Source organism: Atheta coriaria, unplaced genomic scaffold (genome assembly GCF_025399875.1).
Source record: "Atheta coriaria isolate IRGN ID8LTWV9N9 unplaced genomic scaffold, Caltech_Dcor_3.1 hic_scaffold_7_pilon, whole genome shotgun sequence".
NCBI classification, from domain to species: Eukaryota; Metazoa; Arthropoda; class Insecta; order Coleoptera; family Staphylinidae; genus Dalotia; species Dalotia coriaria.
The window spans coordinates 10,901,756-10,923,127 of record NW_027045449.1 but is presented as its reverse complement, the minus strand read 5'-3'; the positions used below and the strand labels follow the sequence as shown (position 1 = coordinate 10,923,127).

Here is a 21,372-nt window from a genome sequence, read left to right as displayed (position 1 = left end):
AGGATATCATCAAGCGAAAGAGTGCAACGAGAAAAATAATTTCCATTAGCGTGCTGAGTTGAGAGCAGTTTAGTTGAGGGCGGTTCGGTACGCTCTGCTGGATGTTAAAGCGGCGCGACGAAAACATAACCTCCCGTCGCCGCCGCCGCCACGGAGAGTTATGTGACCCGCACAACGCGATGCAATCTCCCGCGTTGTGCTGTTCTGGTCATGGGTTTAATTTAGTAATTTAGCGTTTGCTTTAGAATTCGCCTCCAGATTGAACGGAATCAGCGGAGCGTTCCAAAGATGGTCATTAGTTTATGAAATGTATTATTGCGTCCAATTTACGATTTATTCAACGTCTTCCCTTAGTGCCAGTACAAAAGTGTACTGTATTGGGTGCCAATTGGGAAATTGCACATGTCATTGTTACCAGCAGTCGGTATTGTTGGTTGCAGTTGTTGAGTTTGTCACCAGTCGAGTGTAAGTTACATCGTTGGAAAATTTGGCAATTGATAGGCGTCGAGCGCTTTGGATTGTGTCTGGGCTTATGCCAATGCCAGGGATATTCAGGGATAGAAAACAGACGCGTGTCTAATGGTACTTGCAGGCGGCAATGCTTCGCTGGTTTCATGGATTACCCACGCGAAGTGTATATCCAAATATATCCGAGTGGTGGTTGAGTTAACGAAGGACGACGGATGTATCGAATGTCCGATGCTGCACGAAATGTTAATTGGTCGCAATGCGAAAGCTTTCCCGAAATTCAACTCGAAATTCCATGTTGTGTGTCGCGGCGGCATTGCATTCGTGCGCCGAATACCGATTGGGCCCCATCCCGTCTGCTTCGAACGGATAACGAAATCGACGATTTGCGAAATTGAATGGTCGCGAACGCTTGACGGTTTATTTTTCTGCATGCGCCAGCGAAATGCGGATGCGCGCATGCCGAAATGTGGGGCAATTACGAGTAGGCAGCACGCAAAACATGAATCACCGAGTGACATTGACAGCCACCAGCCCAGCATTATGTACACAACAAAATAACGCAAATTGTGAGTTATGCAAAAGGAGTGTACGAGGGTGTCACATTTGCATTAATCGTTTAATGCAGTATACAAAGCGAAAAATAACATTTCCAGGTATTTCTAACATCATAACCTCAAAATATACATTTTGACACATTAAAATACCTAGCATAACCTCAAATTTAATCTATTTTCATATTTTGTTGATTTTTCGTGATTTTTTGATATTTTCACGTTTAAAACACTCAATATAACAGTTTTATCTCCAAAATGCATTCGAATCGTATCAAAATGATACAAAATGAAGCTAAATACGCTTCCAGTGACACCGGAAGCTCGCACGTCGCTTATCACAAACATGGCGTTCGTGAAGCGGGACGTCCCAGCTAATATCGCTGAGTGAACGACCCGCGCGCTGTGCGCGGTATAATCCTTCTGCGAATGCAGACGAATGCGTTTTGATGAATTATTCTATCAAATGGCGCACCGAGCGTACGCAAATTGATGGCGTTTAGCATTCAGCGTTTAACGACTGAACTCATCTTGGTTAAGCAATTGTATGCCAATCAATCGCGCACTGACGGACGATAACAGAGGCATGGCCGCGGTTTGTGGCCGGCATGATATTATCATGATTGCTTTCCGCTATGCATTAATTCTAACCTCAATTTTGAGAAAATTTAAAATAAAAATTTTGTGTTTTGTTTTGTAAAAATAAAAAATATTAAAAGCATGATGACACCATCCAAGGGCTTAATATCAATTCCGGCTTATGAGAGTACGGTTATCATTCCAATCTCAGCCCGACCGCAAAAATCCCAAATTGGCCGGTTGCGGGGACCGGCAGGACGTCGTTTCCATTACGCGCGTTTATGACCCTCGGGCAGGTTTTTTTCTCGTTCGTTTGCGGCGATGTTTGTTGGGTTGCAGTTCAGTGATCAGACTATGGACTACTTTATTGCTTCATTCTGCGGTTTTGTTGCGTTGGTTGCCTATGGTATTACTTCTATTAAACGCTTTGCGGTTTCCGGTTTGTTGGAGACAAGTAATCGAGTGCATTTTGAGGTTAGACATCATCTAACAACATAACCAAGTATAAAATTTTTATAATAATGCTTGAAAATGTACAAAAAAATTTTGTATGTGCTTTGCAATTAGGAGATTATTATTTTTGATGTTTTCATAGCGGAAAATAAAAATAATTCCACCGCAGTCGTGTTTGCATCCCCTCATCGTTTGATATTTATACTTATTTGCTTATACTTATATTTATATACATAATCTCGAGGAAATAAAAATAAAACCTGTCGGTTTTTCGACTTACCCGCGCCTTTCAGTTCGAGTTTTTTCAGTTCTTCTCGTTTTCGCTTTTTTTTATGCGTTGGAAATTTTTTATGCGGCAGCGAGCATGTTTTCAACGCGCGACTACTGCAGTGCCGACATAACTCAACTCGACTCTGCGGCTTGGGTGACTCTTTGCTCTCTCGCTTAAAATGTAAATGTAAATAAAATTCATAAATATATCGCGACGCGCCGTTGACGAGCGTCGTGCGGCGCGTGCACTTCTAAGCGTCGGGGTGTAAAACTTGCGAAACGAAATCGTGCAACGAATCAAGAAATCAAACCGCACAAAAGTCATGCATACATTTGGCATAAAATATCAATGAAGCTTTTGTAAATTTGGTTTACCACTTGAAATCAAAATAACATACATGCAATCACATCAAGAGTCAAACCTATCAGTTAATAGATGGCGTTGGTTGTTTACGACTATCAAATCAAAAATAAGCAAAATATTTTTAGTGTAAATTTGGTTGCATATCACATCAAGAGTCAAACCTTTTAGTTAATAGATGGCGTTAGTTGTTTAACACTATAAAATCCTAAATAAAATATTTTAAGTGTAAATTTGGTTGCATATCATATTAACAGTGAAACCTTTTAGTTAATAGATGGCGTTGGTTGTGTAACACTATAAAAACAAAAATAAACAAAATATTTTAAGTGTAAATTTGGTTGCATAACATGCATCATCAGTGAAACCTTTTAGTTAATAGATGGCGTTGGTTATTTAACACTATGAAAAAAATACTACTAAAATACTGCGCGAGTAGAAAACCCATCATCTTTCGGTTTGGCTAAGTGATGTTTGATGGCGAAAAAACATATTTACGAAAGCGTACTCGCCGAAATGCAGCGTGCGCGGCGATTCATAAGCGAAATGAATAGACAGCGGACGTGGGAGGGAGTGTAAGCGGGGTGATGCCTTAATGGGTTTTTGCATAAAAAACAAGCTGCTTGTGCTTCTTGCGTTTTCTAGCGTACGGAAAAAAAAAATCAGCCTTCGAGGACTGCGGTAATCACGAGCCATGAGCGCGAAACGCTGCGCGCAAAGTTTGCAGAAAATCTCCTTCGATGATGGAGTGCATGCGATAAATGCAACATGCTACAAATTCAACGTTTTACGGGCGTTAAAGCTTCAAACATTACAAATTGAATTAATGAGCATTTATTATTTTAAAGAATTTTTCTGTTTTTCGCTACGCTCGTTTTTATTATGAAAAAAGTGGAAAGGAAACTTTTTTACATTTTCTTCAACGTTGTCTGCGTCGTTTTGCTTTTGCTTCCGTCGCGTTGGGGCCATAATGTCGTATCTCGTCGACGGGGTAAATTATGCGCTAAATTACGCGCCGAAAATGCCGTTAAAACTGGTTAAAAGTGGAATTGTCACTGCGTGCTCCTGTTTTGTATCTAATATCAAGAGAGTATTAAATATAAGAAATACTGCGCTAGAACTTTAGGTTGAAACAGAATACAAAGATGGAGAAAGAGAAACACGTGGAGTATTTATCCGAAGCGACACAATAAGCTTGCGACGGTAAGTAATTAAAATATAAACGTTTTGCGCTCTGAAGAAGCGCTGTGAAGATGTTGCAGATTCTTGAGGTAAAAGTTACAAAACGCTGGTTTGTCGCTTGTTGTGCCGCTCTCGGCTATGAGGTGGAGAGGTAATTACTGAATTTACGCTCAGCATGTGCGAATAGCTGCGAGGTTAGGTTAGATTTCTTAATTAGGAATTTTCGCACGCCGTTTTACGCACTGCCTTCACGCCGAAAGCAATTAGGATTACACGCATTTGCATACATGCCGGCAAAACGCACCGAAGGCGGAAATTTAAAGGCACGAAATTTAGCGCGCCGAAAATGTCCTATTATTACCCCCAAAGACTGCAACTCCGTCACCACTGCCTAGCGTATAGTTGGTTGCGTACCTTTAGGCGCTAGGCTTTTATTCTGCTTCAGTTTGCCGCCGTAATTAGCGCTGTAAATCGTTGCAAATCGCACACTTTCACGGGCCAAATTTAATTAACTTTTTTCAAGCCGCCGCGCGCGCGTTTCAAGAGAGATTAATTAGCCGAGTGACGAAATGCCAAAAGTGTGAGTAACTTTCAAGAAGGCCGCGCGACGACGCGGAAAATTCGACGCACATTCGAGGAATTCTCAACAAAGTTTCATGGAAAGTTAAACGCACAAAAAAGCTGTTAATTAAAAACATAATTATGTTAACTAACCGAAATTAACTTCGACAGAATGTGAAATCTTCAATTTTATTCAACATATTGCGAAAACTATTTTTAAACTTCCGGAAATATTTTCTCTTCCTCCTGAGAGAGAATATTAATTGGTCATAAATGATAATTAACATCTCTCATTTTCTCTTTTCTCTTCATATGCCCCTGCAAAGAACATTTCCAATTAGCCTAATACAAAAGGAAATCCAAGTGTGAATCAAGATGATGACCACCTTTCCTGGTTCCTGGCAGGGAAGAACAAAAAACTTGCCCACCCGCGGCGAGTGACGACGAAAATGAAAATCCAAAGGATGTCTGTTAATGAAAACCTTGCCAACCTTGGGCGCGCATCGCCCAAGCTCTTGAAGGATCACCGGGGCACTGATCATGATCCCGGCCGACCGCTATAATGGTTTGACGACCCGCCTGAAAGCCGAGTGGCCACTCGAATTAATAGAATATGAATATTAAAACGGCGGGTAGGCCTTCCACCATCGCCTGCCTTCCGTTTTGGTTTCAGTCCGACATGAGAGATGTAAGGCTTTCATTGTGATTGCGTTCACATTTGATGAAAGGAACATGCCTTAGGGCATTCCACATAAAACTCTGCACGCACAAATTGTAATCTAACTCTCTGACTGCAGGCGCTGCTAGAAATAAAAATGTTTTTGTCAGAGTCCGCAGTTTAATTTTCTTTCTTTTAAAAATTCTCATAAAAACAATCAAAATTTTAATTAATACTAAAAATTTATTTCTACCTCCCAGAGAAAATTAGTTATGCTTGTTGTGCGGGGAAAATAAAGTTTTAATCGACTTTTGGTTGAGTCGAAATTTTTTGTTCCCGGCGCGCGTTTTTGAGTTTTGCGCATCGTTAATCGTACATCCATTAAATTTTCCGCATGGCGTTGGAATGGTAAATGGGAAACGGCGAAACGTGACTCCCGTCTTTTCATTTTGCGCGCCGGGAAGAAGCAGACGATTCGAAAGGTGCGGTGGGAAAAACGTTTGCTCGCTTTTTTTTTGCTTGCCGTACTGATAAAAGTTCATTATATGCGTAACAAGGTTCCACCAATTTCTTTCAGCCACTTTTCACGGGTTTCCCACTTTTCGATAAGTGAACGTAACCGAGTTTATGGGTATGTATATTCAGGTAATCAGGAACCGAATTTTTTCTTAGCCTTGTGGGTTTATTTTTATCAGTGGAAATTGATTAGGAAGGAAAGTCTCACCGAAAAGTATAGGGGTATATTAATTACTTGTTTATTGTCTATTTTACAACCTAAAAGTATTTTTTTATACAAAAAGAAAATATAATAATCATATGCATTTTTCTTGCCGAAAAAAAACACATTAATTAACGTAATGTAATTGTAAATGTAATTGCTTATTTTATTAGATACGCATGAATATGAGAATTGCGTTAATATTTCGACAGGAAATCAGAAATGCATGAGTACATTGATAGCACAAGTGAAACACGTTGTTTTGATCGTGTCTCTCTTTCCTGATGAGAATATAAACATAACAAGAATGTATATATTTTTGATCCCTAGATGCCGCTATGTTCACATTTTACTGATGCACAGCGTGCACGGCGTAGCGAAGATGGTGCCAATCAGCAAAGATATCAGATAGTAAAGTAAATATTGGAAGAATCACAACAAACGCACTAAATAAAAAGAAATAACTGCATTGATTGCATTGAACTGTTTTGACCATGTTTCTCCTTCAAGATTAGAATATATATAAAACAAATATATTTTATAGTCCCGAGATGTCGCTAGGATGCACTATTTGCATTTGATTTCTTACTTCAAGTTTGCGTGTGTGTCAGTGAATTCGCGCTGCGTAGTAAAGATTGTATTTATCAATAGCCGCACAGATAGTACACATTGGTAGAACGTCAACAATCGAACAAAATAAAAGAATATTACTGCGTTGAATAGACTAGAATCTAGAGAAATTTTTAAATAATTCTGTGATTTTCTTATTATAAAATTTATAATTATATTTCAATATAAAGTTATGTATGTTTTATCACTAGTTAATTAGTAAAAAATGAAATACATAGAAGAAATAGAGGAAAACGAATAAAAATATAAGTATGATAAGCATGCTTCTTCCCGAAAAACAAAACAATAAGTAGCAACAAATGTAATTGCGTATTTCATGCGCATGAATATTCGACAGGTAATCGTAAGTACACGGGTCTAGTGATACAAAGAGAGAAACATGTTGTTTTGATCGTGTTTCTTCTTCATGATTAGATTATAAACAAAACAAATACATTTTATGATACCTAGATGCCGCTAGAATGCACTATTTGCATTAAAATAAATCTGGTGATTTCTCTGACGATGCCCTCACCGTTAAAACAATTGTAGATTCTTTAAGCAAATTCAGTGCAAAGAGACGACTAAAAACGCTCTCAGTGAAAATAAATTTATACCTAAGTTAAAAATGTTGTACAACATTATCACCACAACCCAAGTATTCTCTAATATATATTAATTTATCTTCTACCAACTCTCATCCCCTGTTTTACACCCTTAGAATTAAAATTTTAAAACATAAAGTAGCCTATTTATTATTTTAACAAATAATCTATTATATTACTAAGTTTAATCAAAATAGCTTCAATAGTTTTTATGTAAATGAGTAACAAACATACAAGTTAATTAAAATATATTATTTTTCCAATTTTTTGCATTTAAACTACCCTAATATATATTAATATAATTATTTATGCATATTTGATGTTTCGATATCAATTTGTTAAACAAATTGCACTAGTAAACCACTTCCACCATCCGTAATTAGTTATTTGTGATTTTCATTCGCATTTAAACACGCACCAACAAGAATCCACCCGTAGATATTTACTATGTGTAAACATTTGTAACGCACGCAGCGCAAACACACCTGCACGCGGCAATTACTCTCGCGCCGTTTATTATTCACGCGCATTTATGAAATTAACATAATGCGCGTGTGTCTAATTAAGCGCATTAATTATTGCGCTTAATTTTGCGCCCACCACGGTGATTAACATATATATTGTGAATTTGAGCCCACTTGGTCATTGTGCGCATTGAACAACGTCGCAGGGCGTCCGCATCGGGTTAAACAATTTCCCACTGCGTGGCATTTGTGCAGCAGGTGAGAGAGGATTCAGAGAACTGATCGAAATTCGATTTCGGGCGTGAGCGTTAATAATGCGCCGAATGTGGACTAAATATTAATGTTAATAAGCTAATAACACCGGAAACACACGTATTATCGCATGTTTATCTGTGCAACACTGGGATTATTGCGCTATTCATTTTGGAATTAGTGTAATAACAATCACAGTTAGATATTAATTGATTAAACGTCTTTTGTGGTGTTCTAAAGTTAATCAAATTACGAGTACTTGTTTTTTTTTTGGTGGAGAAAAAAAGTTTATCGTGGTTTGCTTTAAACTTGGCTGGCTTTTTACTCAGTTACTGCAAGTTGGCTTCAAGCAGTTGGCAGTTTTCTTTGCAATAACACGACGCCCGACAAAAAGACCGTGGAAACGCTCGCGCGCAAGAAAGAAAATTATAGCCGCGAGCGATACGCGTCTGCAGAATGCACATGCACGTCGGGGAAGTCCTTTGAAACTTTAGAAACTAAACAAGCCTCGCTTGGAAATCTAACAAATCAAACGAATTCCAACATCTTAGATTCTACAAATTGAAATGTTTTCCACAAATCAAGCAGTTTCCACAAAGTTTCCTACCATTAAAAACATTTTATTTATATTTTACTCAAATATTAATAAAAACTATATTTTTACACTAAAAATAAATAAATAAATTTATTGTTTATAAAAATCAACAAAAAAAATTAAAATCGCATGAAAACTTTTCGAGTTATTCTAGTTTAAAAAAATTTATTACTGCGCATGCGCGCGTTTGAATTTATTTACATTTCTATATATGATATGCAACCCAACACACACATATGACACAATACTCACGCACCGCAAGCATAAACTTCCACCGCGCCTACAGAATTTAATTAAATTAATAAAACGAAATAAAACCAGCAATAAAATTAAATTAAACGCAGCGATATCAAATTTGCATTCGCATCCCATTGCGACAGACCACCGTGCAGCATGTTGAACTAATACAATACGAGTTTAAACAAAATGGATGTCAACAAAAAACCGACCGCACACACAAAGTCCCATGACACTTTATTGCGAATCCATTTGCATTCACTTGTTCCACGGCGTTTCTTTGTTTGCTGCGCCGCAACGATCGATAATTTAAACTGCACTGATTAAACAAAACTAACAACTACTATAGTCCAGCGAGCAGTGCGTGTTATTTGTTGAATTATTGTTGTAGTATTTTACGACGTACAATCAAGTACAACACAAAGCTGGGGATTGTTTTGTGATGGCCGGACATGATTAATGATAGCGCGTAAAAATTGGGCTTTTAAATTGTTTTCCGTCGAGATACGTGTTTTGTTTTATTTTTGCTTTTAACTAAATACTTTAGATGGCGGTTCTAAGAGATATACAGTGAAATGAAAGCAGATTGGAAGCAGATTGGCTTGTGCTCGTAAAAGCGCTGAATAAATGCGTCAATTTCTCAATCATTGTTTGGTTTGGCGTTTTATTTATTGCCAGTCGCGCTCCATTCGGATGCAATCGAGTTGAACGCAGCGTTGAGGTTGAAAAGAGACTGGGGAGATGAATGCAGACTGCGTTTCTTACAAAAATCAATAAAATTATGTTTATATTTCAATAAAAAATTATTTTTTCATTAAAAAAAGTTATAAATACTATTTTACGTGAATATCAACTTTCATCCCTTATTTCACACCATAAAAGTAATAATTTTTAGAAAAAAATTAGCCTATATTATTTTCCAAGGTCATAGTTATCCTCACACCAAAATTTATAAAAATTACTTGAGTTGTTTTTGAGTAATCGCGTAACAAACATACAAAAACACCCAAATTACCATTTTTAACACAATATTAACAAGAAATATTATACTTTCAGATGAATGACAAATGAAATTATATTTATATTAAATGCTAATGCGATTTTAAATGTTGCCATCATCGATTATCGACGCCCAACACGAGATTTGCGCAAAAACACAACTGAAGCACGTTCGAAATAAAATTTACGGCGTCGAATAAACGCGCGCGCGCGGACATATAACATAAAATACGAATTTATCTTGCGTTTTCATCGCTGTACGTATTTTTTTCGGCGTTTTTGTTTTGTTTGTTTGCACGTGCCAAACAAACACGCACAGCACGTATATTTATATTTTAATTTTAATCGCCGCGCGTGGATTTTAACTCATTTATTCCCGGCGTTCGGAGAGTGCTCTCGTTTAGCGAGATAGTATTTCCGTGCGGGATTTTCAGTATTTAAAGCAAAACACCACGCATTAATACCCCGATATCCAGTGTACAACCCTTGCGTGGTGATGGAGTTGGGGGTGCGGCAATTGCCGATTCTATTTTCCACTTTTCCGCCGGCATGCGCGTCATACCGCATGAAATGATGAAATGCATCAGTGGTCTGCTCCCGGGGACGGACTATTATGAAAGATAAATCGCATTAATCAAGCACTTTTAATTAGATGGATTCCCAACGGGTGCGTTAGCCCTGATTAGAATTAACTACACCGAACGTGACCAATCATTCCGCTTTTATTTCAGTCGTAATATGTGACCTGAAAACACAACACAAAAACAAAACTTACTTGTGCTGACACCTGTCCGCGTTTCAGACGAGGTAAATCCGTGTGACTCCATGCGCTGTTCGACCACGGCGCCACCTCGCGGAGATTCCCATCGAATTTGAAGTCTTTGAGTCGATTGTGGAGGAATTTGCGAATATTCCACGGCAGATCGTTGTGGCCGTCGATGAGAGGCACTTCTTGCAGTAAACGAGCTGCGATCTCGAGGCGTTCGTCCAGGGAAGCTCCGGCGTTTATTTTCAAAGCGATCGGAACGCCAACACCGGCCGCAGCGGCGAATAGCAGTACTGTTACTATGATATACCAATGGCGGGGTGATAAATCAACTCCTGCAACAAAATTTATAATATTAAGAGTGCTGTCCAAGTATTAGATGGATGAGAAAATTGGTAACATGTAAGGAATGACCAGCATGACCATCAAAAAATAAATTGTGCGGAAATTGTGATGTAAATAAATATCATACATCATTCCAGCGGTGACTGGAATACAAATCTTAACAAAACTCATTTTCGTTATGTGTGGGATTAGGTACATGTACAAGATGGCGCTGATTTTATATTATAGTCCGTCATACGTGATTGAATCAGTTAGGTTATGTAGCGATAGAATGAATTCCTCCTCCGCAATCAATTCATATGCGTGAGGCGTCGCGGAACTCCTCTTATTGTTCTCGCGCCCTGAACGAATGTAGAAAATGTAGAAATCCAGGAATAGAATAGCGCCACTTCACGACACGCGCACGAGTTCGGAATGCGGAAATAGCCGCAGCGAACCGCAGTCCGGGGCGGCGGCGCGCGCAAAAATGGAAAACAGGCGTCGAATTATCTCTCCGATGGAAGGCAGAAAACTTCGTTTCCGGTTCGGCGGCGCGTTGGTTTTATCGGCGGAGCGCGGTATAAACTTTATTTCGGCATAAACACGCGAAACATTTCGAATGTCTTGTTTCCAAGTTGCGCGCCATCCAGAGTTGCATACTCGAAACGAAATTTGCGCGGAAACACATGAAATTGCATAAAAACTTGGGTGGAAAACAACTCCGAATGCTAGGAAATATTTGTTTCGGAATAAACTTGAATAATCTAGATTCGCAGAACTTCACGGCTCAAGCTGCTCTGCATAAGCAAACAGTGAATTATACAGGGTATATCGAAATTGACTATAATTTATGAATGCTTAGATATACATGTGCTTGTTGTGTGAGTGTTGGAGTGGGAGTGGGGGTAAGGAAGTGCCTTTTGCATCACTAGCATCGAGTGAGCGGTAAATAAAGCCAGTGCTCCAGAGTGCATCTTGCAGGTCGTCATTTTATTGGCTTTAAATTCGGTGCGCTCGTAAAAACGCTTTATTGCCTTCATACTACGCTCACATCTTACATTTCGCTTTCGAGATAAGTAACCCAAGCACTTGGAGCTTTAGCTGCTGACATCCGGGGGGATAAATAGCAAAATTCATGTCATGTCAAATGTTAAAGTTAACTAATACGCAAATATTATTTAAATATACATATTTTGATGATTCTAACATAAAATAAAATGGATAAGTAAGTTTTGTCTAAAATTTTTGGGTCGTAATTAAGAAACATTCGAATATTGACTAAATATTTGTATATTAAATATCAAGTGCGCTAAATGGCACTTTAATCACATAAATAGGTGGAAATTTCACCCCGTGACTAAAGCCCGTGGCTAAAGTACTTTAGTCACGGTTTTGGCTACCAGTGAGTAAACTACAACTTTTTATGTCTCAAAACCGTGAAAAAAGTGGAAGTAGAAAAAAAAAACAAATTTGTTTTTTATCACTGTTAAATGGACCCTAAAAATATCTTCCAAAGTAAAATTTTGTTATCAGACCATTTTTTCATAAAATAATCAAAATTTTATTAATTTATTATTCATTTAATGTACCTACATGCAAAATAATAAAATCACCTCCCAATGTTTTTGCTTTTTGCGTTGTTTCAGGTTCAATACCATTAAATCAACGATGATTGCTTCATTCTGAACCTTCCCGCTGGTGTTTACCCATCCCTTGGACCAGTTATGGTAACTTATGTCTTTACTTTCGCTCTAGCACGTTTCTATTAGCCGAGCACCAGCTAAAAAGACACCGAAAACAAAAGGAAAAGAATATCCATGAAGATATTGCCCCACTACGCCGTGGGGAGCATGAATCCTGCGTGCCAAATCCGAACGCATTCCTGGATCGTCGAAATTAAATCAAAGATGCCCCTGAGCTTTAATAACCTCCCTCGCATTGTATGTGCGTGTGTATGTCCAGACGGCTAACGGATGAGATCCTCGCCGGATTCGGACAAGATTCGAACCAACTGATTTCCGCCCCAGTCTTTTTTATTTTCCACTTGGACTACTTTCATTTTCCCTTCCGAAAACTTTCTCCTTTAAGCCATCTTGGAAAGCAAATTCAATTGTATCGGATTATGAGATTTTCAAAGTGAAACAAAAAATTTAATTGAAAAAATTTCCTGCAATGTGTGTGATAATCTAGTTGTAAGGTAATGCACGTGTGATTAGTTTGTTTGCCTTCTGGCGCGATCCACGTTTGACATCCTGTTTGTGCCGGCTTCCGTTTGAAGTGACGATGATTACATATATCACCCTCATTGCTCACATTGCGCGACGTGACGTTGCGCAATATTTTGAGGTATGCGAAATATCCGGGGATATGATGAGGATATTCATAAATAAACCCAACGACATAGCAAATGGCTCGTTGGGCGCATTCGCATTTGTTGCGATCGCGAGTATTAGTCATCTATAATTTCGCAGAAGGCTCTCTCACGTGCAATCCATCTTTGTTAATGCGCGTGCATGTCTAATATGTCTGAATTCGTCTGTGCTGCTGGGGCGCGAGTGACTGTGCCGCGCACCCACAAACCGGAAACGTAATTAATTACGCTTTGCGTCGAAGCCCGCGCGCGTACACACGTCGAACACATCTATAGTTATAACTGCAATAAGTGTAAACGCGCGAGTGAGACAAACATGAATTTATGTTCGGGATTAATTAGGAAATTGTGTTGAAAATCAACTAAATAAACATCTTGATTGGCATATTTTGATGCGACATGTCTTTAAATTTAAGCTTCATGAAATATTTAACTAGAGGTGGAGAATCTGTTTTTATTAAAACATTTCCATGTCTATATAAACAAGATACAAGGATAATTGTAAGTTATGATGTACCGCGGGGGTGGTCGTGTGCACGAACGCGCAACACGCGTGTTAATTACGCACGTTTCTGGGGCCGTCAGGGGGTGGGTTACGTTCGGAAGTAACTTATGCAAGGGGGGTTTTAGTCGTGTACGCATGGGGCGCGCAAATACCCAATTTCCAAAGGGTGTCGAGGCGAAGCCAACGCAGAAGCGTTAATTAGCTCATAATTTCTCATTTCGTTACTTGAAACTTTCGCACGTTTAATACGCATTCTAATTACGCTTATACGTAACATAAATATAAATATTTGGTTTATTTTTATTTTTTATATTAAGTTTTTCATCACTTCTACCTTAAAACCGGTTTTTTCACGATTTTGAGACATAAAAAGTGATAATTTACTCACAGATGGCCAAAATCGTGATTAAAGTACTTTAGTCACGGACTTTAGTCACTACTCGTGGTTAAAATGCCCTTTAGCGCACTTGATGCGTAATATACTCTTTTTGACCTTTTTTTCCCAGAATTAATATTTTTTATTAAAAATAAATTAATGTTTAATATGTTAACTTTCCCAAAAATAATAAATATTCCAATATTATGAATAAATTCCACCCCTACGACTCCAATAATATTTTTTTTATTTCGAACATAAAATTTAATTTTGTTTACCTCCTGCGTGATGTGTAACAAGAAACGTCTTATCTAAACGCGATAAAACTCTTGTTCACAAAGCAATAACACACTTCAACATGGCGCGAGAATGTTGTGGCTTGCTTTGGCAGCTCGTCATCTCGTGGCGCTGCTAATAAAATTGCGATTATCATGCTCGTCTCTTTTCCTCCCGCCAGCCTTACGTCGACTTATCTATTGACAGCCATTAAAGAGCCTTCGACGACAAGAGTGCTCCGTCGAGCGCACATCCCTGCCGTGTTGTGAACGAACATGTTTATTCATCGTTCATCGCTGCGCCGGCATTCGTACATCATTTATCTTGAAAATTTACATGAATAGCTAGATAGGCAACCGAGTGTGCGCGCAAAGTGAAGTGAAGTGTGTGGTGAGTCGCGCGTATAGGCGGGGCGAGTCAAACAACGACATTCATCAAACGACATTAAGCGCATCATGTCAGGCCATCGGCGATAGCGTAGGTTCACCACAAAGGAGAACACCGACGAGTTCGACAATTCAACAATAGGCATGTCGATAATAGAGTACACCGCTGATAAGATAAGTCTACGAGTGCAAGTACTGTTCAGGTGTTTGTTATTATAGGTTAATCCTGGAATAAATGATGATAGATTACAAAACAGATGCGAAGTGTATAGTGGGTTGCCTATAGTTGTGTATATATGTTGAAGAAGTTGCCTACGTATTATTTATTACAATGTTTTTATGTGTGCACGTGGTATCATCAGCGGAAATAGTCAGTGCCTTTGTGACCGTCATTGTCATAGTGACATTATCAGTAACTATAACTTTTATGTTCACGAGAACACACTGACATAGTGTTTTCGAGCTCTTTCGCGGGATAAACAAATAAAGGAATAAAGGATGAGCATAATGTCGGCACAAAGCGGGACCTTCTTTACGAGGCGCCGAGTTCTGTTTCTGTTCATTTATTCAGCCGGCACCGACGCTTTTGTTCCGTTTGGTTTTGTCGCGCGTTGTCCTTTCGCAGCTTCGGGCCCGGGAGCTTTATTTCTAACTGGCGCGCAACAAATGTATGTACACACTGTGCGACATTATGCGAGAGTGTCTTGCGAGTTACGAGCGATTGCGTTAGTGTTTGCTATTATGCAGGACCCAGGGAGCAACAAATGCTCGTCTCGGGCGCGTAACGAGCGCATTCCGTGCGGAAGAATGAGTGAAAGTGATGTGTCGCGCCACGTGGCACATCCAGCATCCGGGACGCCTTGGATTATGACACTTCCCACACGTACCGGCGGATGTTTCTATATCTGATGAATGCAAGGCGTCAAGGACGGAAGAAAGCGAGTAAAAATGCATTTTTGTCATGGACGACCTGCGGAAGACAAGATAAAACGTTTCGTACCGGAAAACACGGAAAACAAACTTAGGAAAATGTGGGGAAAGATAAACTGTGCACATTGCCGACACTCGGATTGTCCCACACTGAGGCGACAAACAACCGGCGATAACAATAAACGTAAATAATTCTACGTGCATAGGAAAACCGGAAAAACGGAAAAATTTATATTTTAACCCAGTAAAACATAATAATTTCAGTATTACTAAATTGTTGCATAGGAAAATCATAAAACCGGAAAACCGGAAAAACGGAAAAAATTATATTTTAATGCGAGTAAAAAATAATAATTTCATTATTACTAAATTGTTTTCACCGCTGGAATAAATCGATAAAGAACTTTTGTTCCACCTTTTATTTTATGACTTCGTCGAAGAGAGTTTCCGGTTTAATCCTTTACCGAAAACGTTCGATCGTTTTATCCGCCGCAGTTTTCACTACCTGCGCCCGGATATTGAGGTGGTATTAGCAAAACCCCTTCGGAAAACGTGAAAATACGAAATTGTTGGCGTCGACGACGGGGAGTTTTAAAAGTTTTTCATGCGCTCAACTTTCCCGCACGTAAAAACTGCGCGATGGATGGACGGATGGTGCGGAGTCGCGAAAAACTTTAATGGAAAATAAAAATTTCATACGCTCGGTGAACTCGTGCGCGAGCATTTTCAAATGCGTATTTTGAACGTCATATTTTTCCTGCATGCGAGACCGTCGTCTTTATGAATAACAAAATAAATAATTTTAAAGTAAAATTTTGTCACAAAATAAATTTTAATGCAATTTTGACTTTGATGCAATATTTTGTGATTTGTGTAGTAAATCATGTGATAAAAGCTATTTGGCTAAGTTTGGCACGTTTCGATGATTTCCGCTGTGCACAAACACGAATGGTGAATGTGATGGAAATTGTAGGAAGGTTCGATTCGCAAAGTTTACATACTGCGCGGCACGCATATCCGCCCAACATGAGCCAGGGAGTTGCGTTAAAGTGCGTTACCGGAGATTCGCAGAAAACCCGGAAATCCCAATTCCTGTTCGACGCGACGCAATAGTATTCCACGTTTAACGCCGACATCAACCAAATGGGATCAGGCTTGATGTCTGCATCAATGAACCGGATGTGAATTTCACATGGAAATTATCATTCCGAAACCACTAAGAAGATTAAACGTATGATATTTATAGTAATTTGAGGTTAAGTTAACTTTTTCTCCTGTTAAAATGTTTAAAGTAGCGCTTACTTTCCTTTTCATTCGAAATTTCTTTAGAGAACTCTTCAAACGAAACGAAAAGTGTGTCGAATTGAAAAGTTCCTGATTGCTTCCTCTTCATTCACCAAGTCGCTTCGAGAAAAAAAGCGTTACTGAAAAAGACCATCTTAACGAGGTGAAAACCTGCTTGGGGCGAAAAAGGTGGAGGAATTAAAAAAGTTACGAATTAAAAATGAACCAGTTTCGACTTCCGCGTCACCGACACACTTGAAACGAGTCACAAAGCCTCAAAGTCTGCAAACCGCAAATCAACCAAAAGTCGACCGAAATGTGAGAAGGAAAAGTGAGCGCGGAAATAAAAAGAGAGGAAAGTTTGGATGAGTAAGGATAAGCGGAGGAAGCCCAACAGAAGGACAAAGCCAAATCACAGCTCAGAGGAAAGTTTGAGTAGGGCGGTAAATTTTAAAATTTTCAAACCCTGAAAGAAATAAAACTTTGAAATTTGAGTGTTAATAATTAATTTATATCCATCCCGACATAATACCAAGAGAAACTCATACCGGAAGTTCTATATTTGAGATTAACAAAAATTTCGGCAAAAAAAAATTTGTAAAATGGAAAAATATGGATTTTAAGTATCAAGTGCGCTAAATGGCACTTTAACCACGATTAGGGACGTGATGAATACGCTACTTCTTTGACTTTCACTTTATTTCAAGGTTTTGAACATTTTACGCACAGCCGAAGCTCCACCCCGTGACTAAAACCCGTGACTAAAGTACTTTAGTCACGACCGTGTTTAAAATACCACTTTTTGTCTCAAAACCGTGTAAAAACTGTCGTTTTAAAGACAAAAGTAGAAAAAACAAACATTTGATAACATAAAAACTAAAGAATTTAATGTGGACATTTCCCATTGACAATTAGTAGTAATAAAACGCGCGGCTCCTGGCGACAAAATGCAATAACGTTTGACTTTACAGTCATCTCGCCCTCGGCTCCTGCGCACGGCAATAATAATATAACGCGCACCACTTTACTCCTAGGTTAGAGGCAATTCGAGCGCGCGGAACCGCAATAACAATAATTCATTTTCTCCTCATTCGGATTACTTAAGATAACTATAAAGTCCATAAATTGCGTGCCGGGCACCGCGTAATGATGCTGCGGCCAACGCTCCACAAAACGGCAAACTTGCGCGAGGAGGTTCCGGTGGAGAAATGTCGAGAACGCAGTTTGAGCGGAAGGTACACGCAATATGATAATAAATTTCCACTTGTGGCGTTGTTCCACTGCGGGCATTTACATAAATAGCAATTAACGAAATTGTGCGCGGTTGATTTACCGCCGAAGTGTTACTAGCGACCGTTAGAGGGCGTAACTACCCTATAACTCAAAACTAACCTATATTCTCACCAAAAGCATAAAACTGAAACAAATAAATTTAAAATTTTTATATGTTTTCTACGGTAAACAAGAATATCAAAGTATCATCTCCAAATATCGAAAAATCTCCGTGTGCTCGTTTAATACGTTTAATTTATTGATTTGTTTTCGTGAAGAAACGCGTTTCTATTCGCTATCTCTTAGTTTTCGTCCTTTGATGATGAAATGACAAACTTTGAGAATAAAACCTTTTCACATCCGGTGGAGTAGGACGGAGGCGGAATGGAAATAGTCCGAAAGTAAGGCAGAAAGCGTTAAATTAAATCACATCCAAGATTTGCGGGCCAAAGCGCGCATAAAACACAAGGATGAAGCTTAGATTTAGAAGACTTCCAGGGACAAAGGGAGTAAATTATCGGAACTAATCGGCTAATCGACACCACGCCGATGGAATAATCTCACAATTGAATAGATTTACGCACATCTACGTCCACTTTCAATCCAATTGCAAAATTTCATCGAAATAAAAACGTTTTACATAAAAATCATTTTTTTAGGTTTTTTTATATAAAATCAAAGATAATTACGCGTTGTTAAAACAATGTCAGTCATGCTTATCTCAGTCTGGTGTTTTTTTACCTTTTTGCCCGCCGTCGGGGTTTCAACTTTCAAAAACGTAACACAAGTCAACAATCCTCGTAAACCTTTTACACCCCTTTATCCCGCGCAAAAAATTAAGAGTAAACACGCTGAAAAAACTCTTCAGGTAGCCGCCAGCATGGTTTTGACCCTTTAATTTTCAGCACAACCGACGACAAGGTTGTTTTTTTTGTTCTCGCACACTAAATAAGTAATTTTCAGATTAAAAGCCTAAAGCTTGAGATTAAAACTCGGCAGGCTTTTAAAAACGCCTCCCCAGACGTCGATTAAGTCAGGAGCGGCAAACAAAAAACCGGACACACTCCTAACCTTGTTCTAACACGTATGCAAAAAGTTGGTTTTATGCGTGCAACTTTTATAAGCGACGACGGCGCGGTTGTTGTTTGTAAATTTTTTATTTATATAGTGCCCCGAAGAGTATTTTTTCCGGCGGACGCGAAAAAAGATTAAGTGCGGGGCCAACGGCTGATAAATTAAAGCGTCCACGGGGAGGAATCGTATTTTAATACGGCCATTATTATGAAAGAAAGCTATTCCAACATAGATAACGCTTGATTTATTAAAATTCCACAAAATTACAACGCAAAAATAAATAAATTTCACGTGAATAGTTTGAATTTGTTTATTGAATGCTATCAAAACAAAAATTTCCTCTGTAATCTAGCGATTAGTAATAAATTACCAATTACACCCCGTGTGCATTGAAAACATTTTGATTGAAAATTCCAGCCAGTGCTTTGGAAAAATTGCAAAACGATTTAATTTAATGCTTCGACAGTTTCGCGCCAAAGATAAAAGTGTTTCATGCACGGGGAAGAACATGTGGGTGAATTTACAATTTAAATTTACGAGACGTGCGACGTGCATGATGAACGCCGGGGGGCGGCAATAGGCAATACGGAAATGGAGAGTGAAAATTAACACCGCGGTGCTATAAATAACGGCGCGTCACGGCAACGAAACGCGCGTGGGACGAATATGGAAGAGTGTGCTGACAGTCTGATGCTACTCCTACCTTTACATATATGTGTGTGTGTGTGTGTGAGTCAGGGGGTGTAATTTTCATTGTGCTCTATTTCGGGAGTGAAACGGATGGAATTGTGGGCTTTCTGAGAATGGTATGCGCGTAAGGACATGTGAAGTGATATTAGAAAGCGAGGGTGACGGTGGTGTGGTGCCAAGGCCGTTTTGGCTTCGTTTTAAAACGTGCGATTTATAGCCGTCGTCGAGATGGGCTACTTATTTCACATCTCCTTACTGCCTAAAATATTTCTACACGGAAGAATTACCTCGGGGTATATATGCTAAAATTTGTTCTTTTTTTGGAAAAAATTTGTCTTTAAAATTTACATAAATATGAATAAATAGTATATTAAGTATCAAGTGTGCTAAGTGGAACTTTAACCACGGGTAGTGACTAAAACCCGTGACTAAAGTACTTTAGTCATGGTTTTGGCTGCTTTTATCGTAGAAAAAGTGGAAAAACATGAAAAACAAAATTGTGCGTTATTTATTTGCTACAAAAATGCTACTAACAGCCGTTAGAGGGCGTAACTAATTTACAACTCAAAACTAAGCTACAATTTTTATAATTCTGGTTGTTTTGATTGAATAAACACTAAAAATTCACCTATTTTCCACAGAAAACCATAATTTACGTCTTAAAACTTCAAAATAATTTTTTCATCCTATTTTCCTATTTTTCTGTAATTTTAACCCAACAACACACTTTAAAATGTTAATTAACACGGCTTCAATTACCCCCTGCGGGTTTTTGAAACTTTCGTTTGGCTGCTCTTTACTCTTAAATACTTTGTTGGCCCGTTTGTTGTGAGCTGGCCGAGTGAGTGCACTTGCGCACTCCAACACTATGCTAATGCGGAACTTTGTAGTTTATAGTTTGACGGCTAATTAAGCTCGAATTAATGCGGCGCGCTCGGCGGGCCCTCAAAGTGGGTCATTAGCAGCGTGTAGGCGCGCATATCGCGAGCGAGCGCGCGCCCACAATTTCGATTTCGGCGATTTTCTATTAGCCGCACTTTGCCTGCCAATACGTTACAATCGAATAGCGCGCCGCATGGGGGCGCGCAAACTTTTAATTGAAAATTTGCCCGCGAGCGCCAAATGTGCTTTCGACACTTTCCGAATGGTTGGACAATCAACAATAACAAACTACTCGGCTAAATTTCACTCTTAATGTGAACACAATTGGGGAATATTTCATTTTCAAGTAGCGCCATCTATTAATCAAAAGCTGCAAAAACTTAAGTTTCAGGTGGTGATAGTTACGCGTGTCGTGAAAAAGGATTACACGCGGATTAAGCATCCGTACTTGGCAGGATGTTGAAAATTGGGTGTACGTCCAGCGTATGCCCGAAGAGTGACAATGCCGTCGCCATTGGTGCCCGGAAGCGGTCGTATCCCGGGCAGCGCGGAATGAAACAGGAAAGGACGAAAGGAAGGAGACCCAATTAATCCGCGCATTAGACGATGACCTCACGGATGCGTGCGTCTTCGGGCTGTAGCTAAGCGACGACTACACTGACCATTTTGAT

At 39.1% G+C, this 21,372-nt stretch overlaps 1 protein-coding gene across 1 annotated transcript in view; it reads right to left on the bottom strand.

The window, feature by feature from the left end:
* The window catches only part of LOC135795604 (dipeptidase 2-like), an 87,640-nt gene that overhangs the window by 11,904 nt on the left and 54,364 nt on the right, over nucleotides 1-21,372 (bottom strand). The window contains exon 5 of the mRNA XM_065307321.1: nucleotides 10,341-10,666. Coding sequence (XP_065163393.1) covers nucleotides 10,341-10,666 — 326 coding nt within the window. The remainder of the gene's footprint in view (nucleotides 1-10,340; nucleotides 10,667-21,372) is intronic.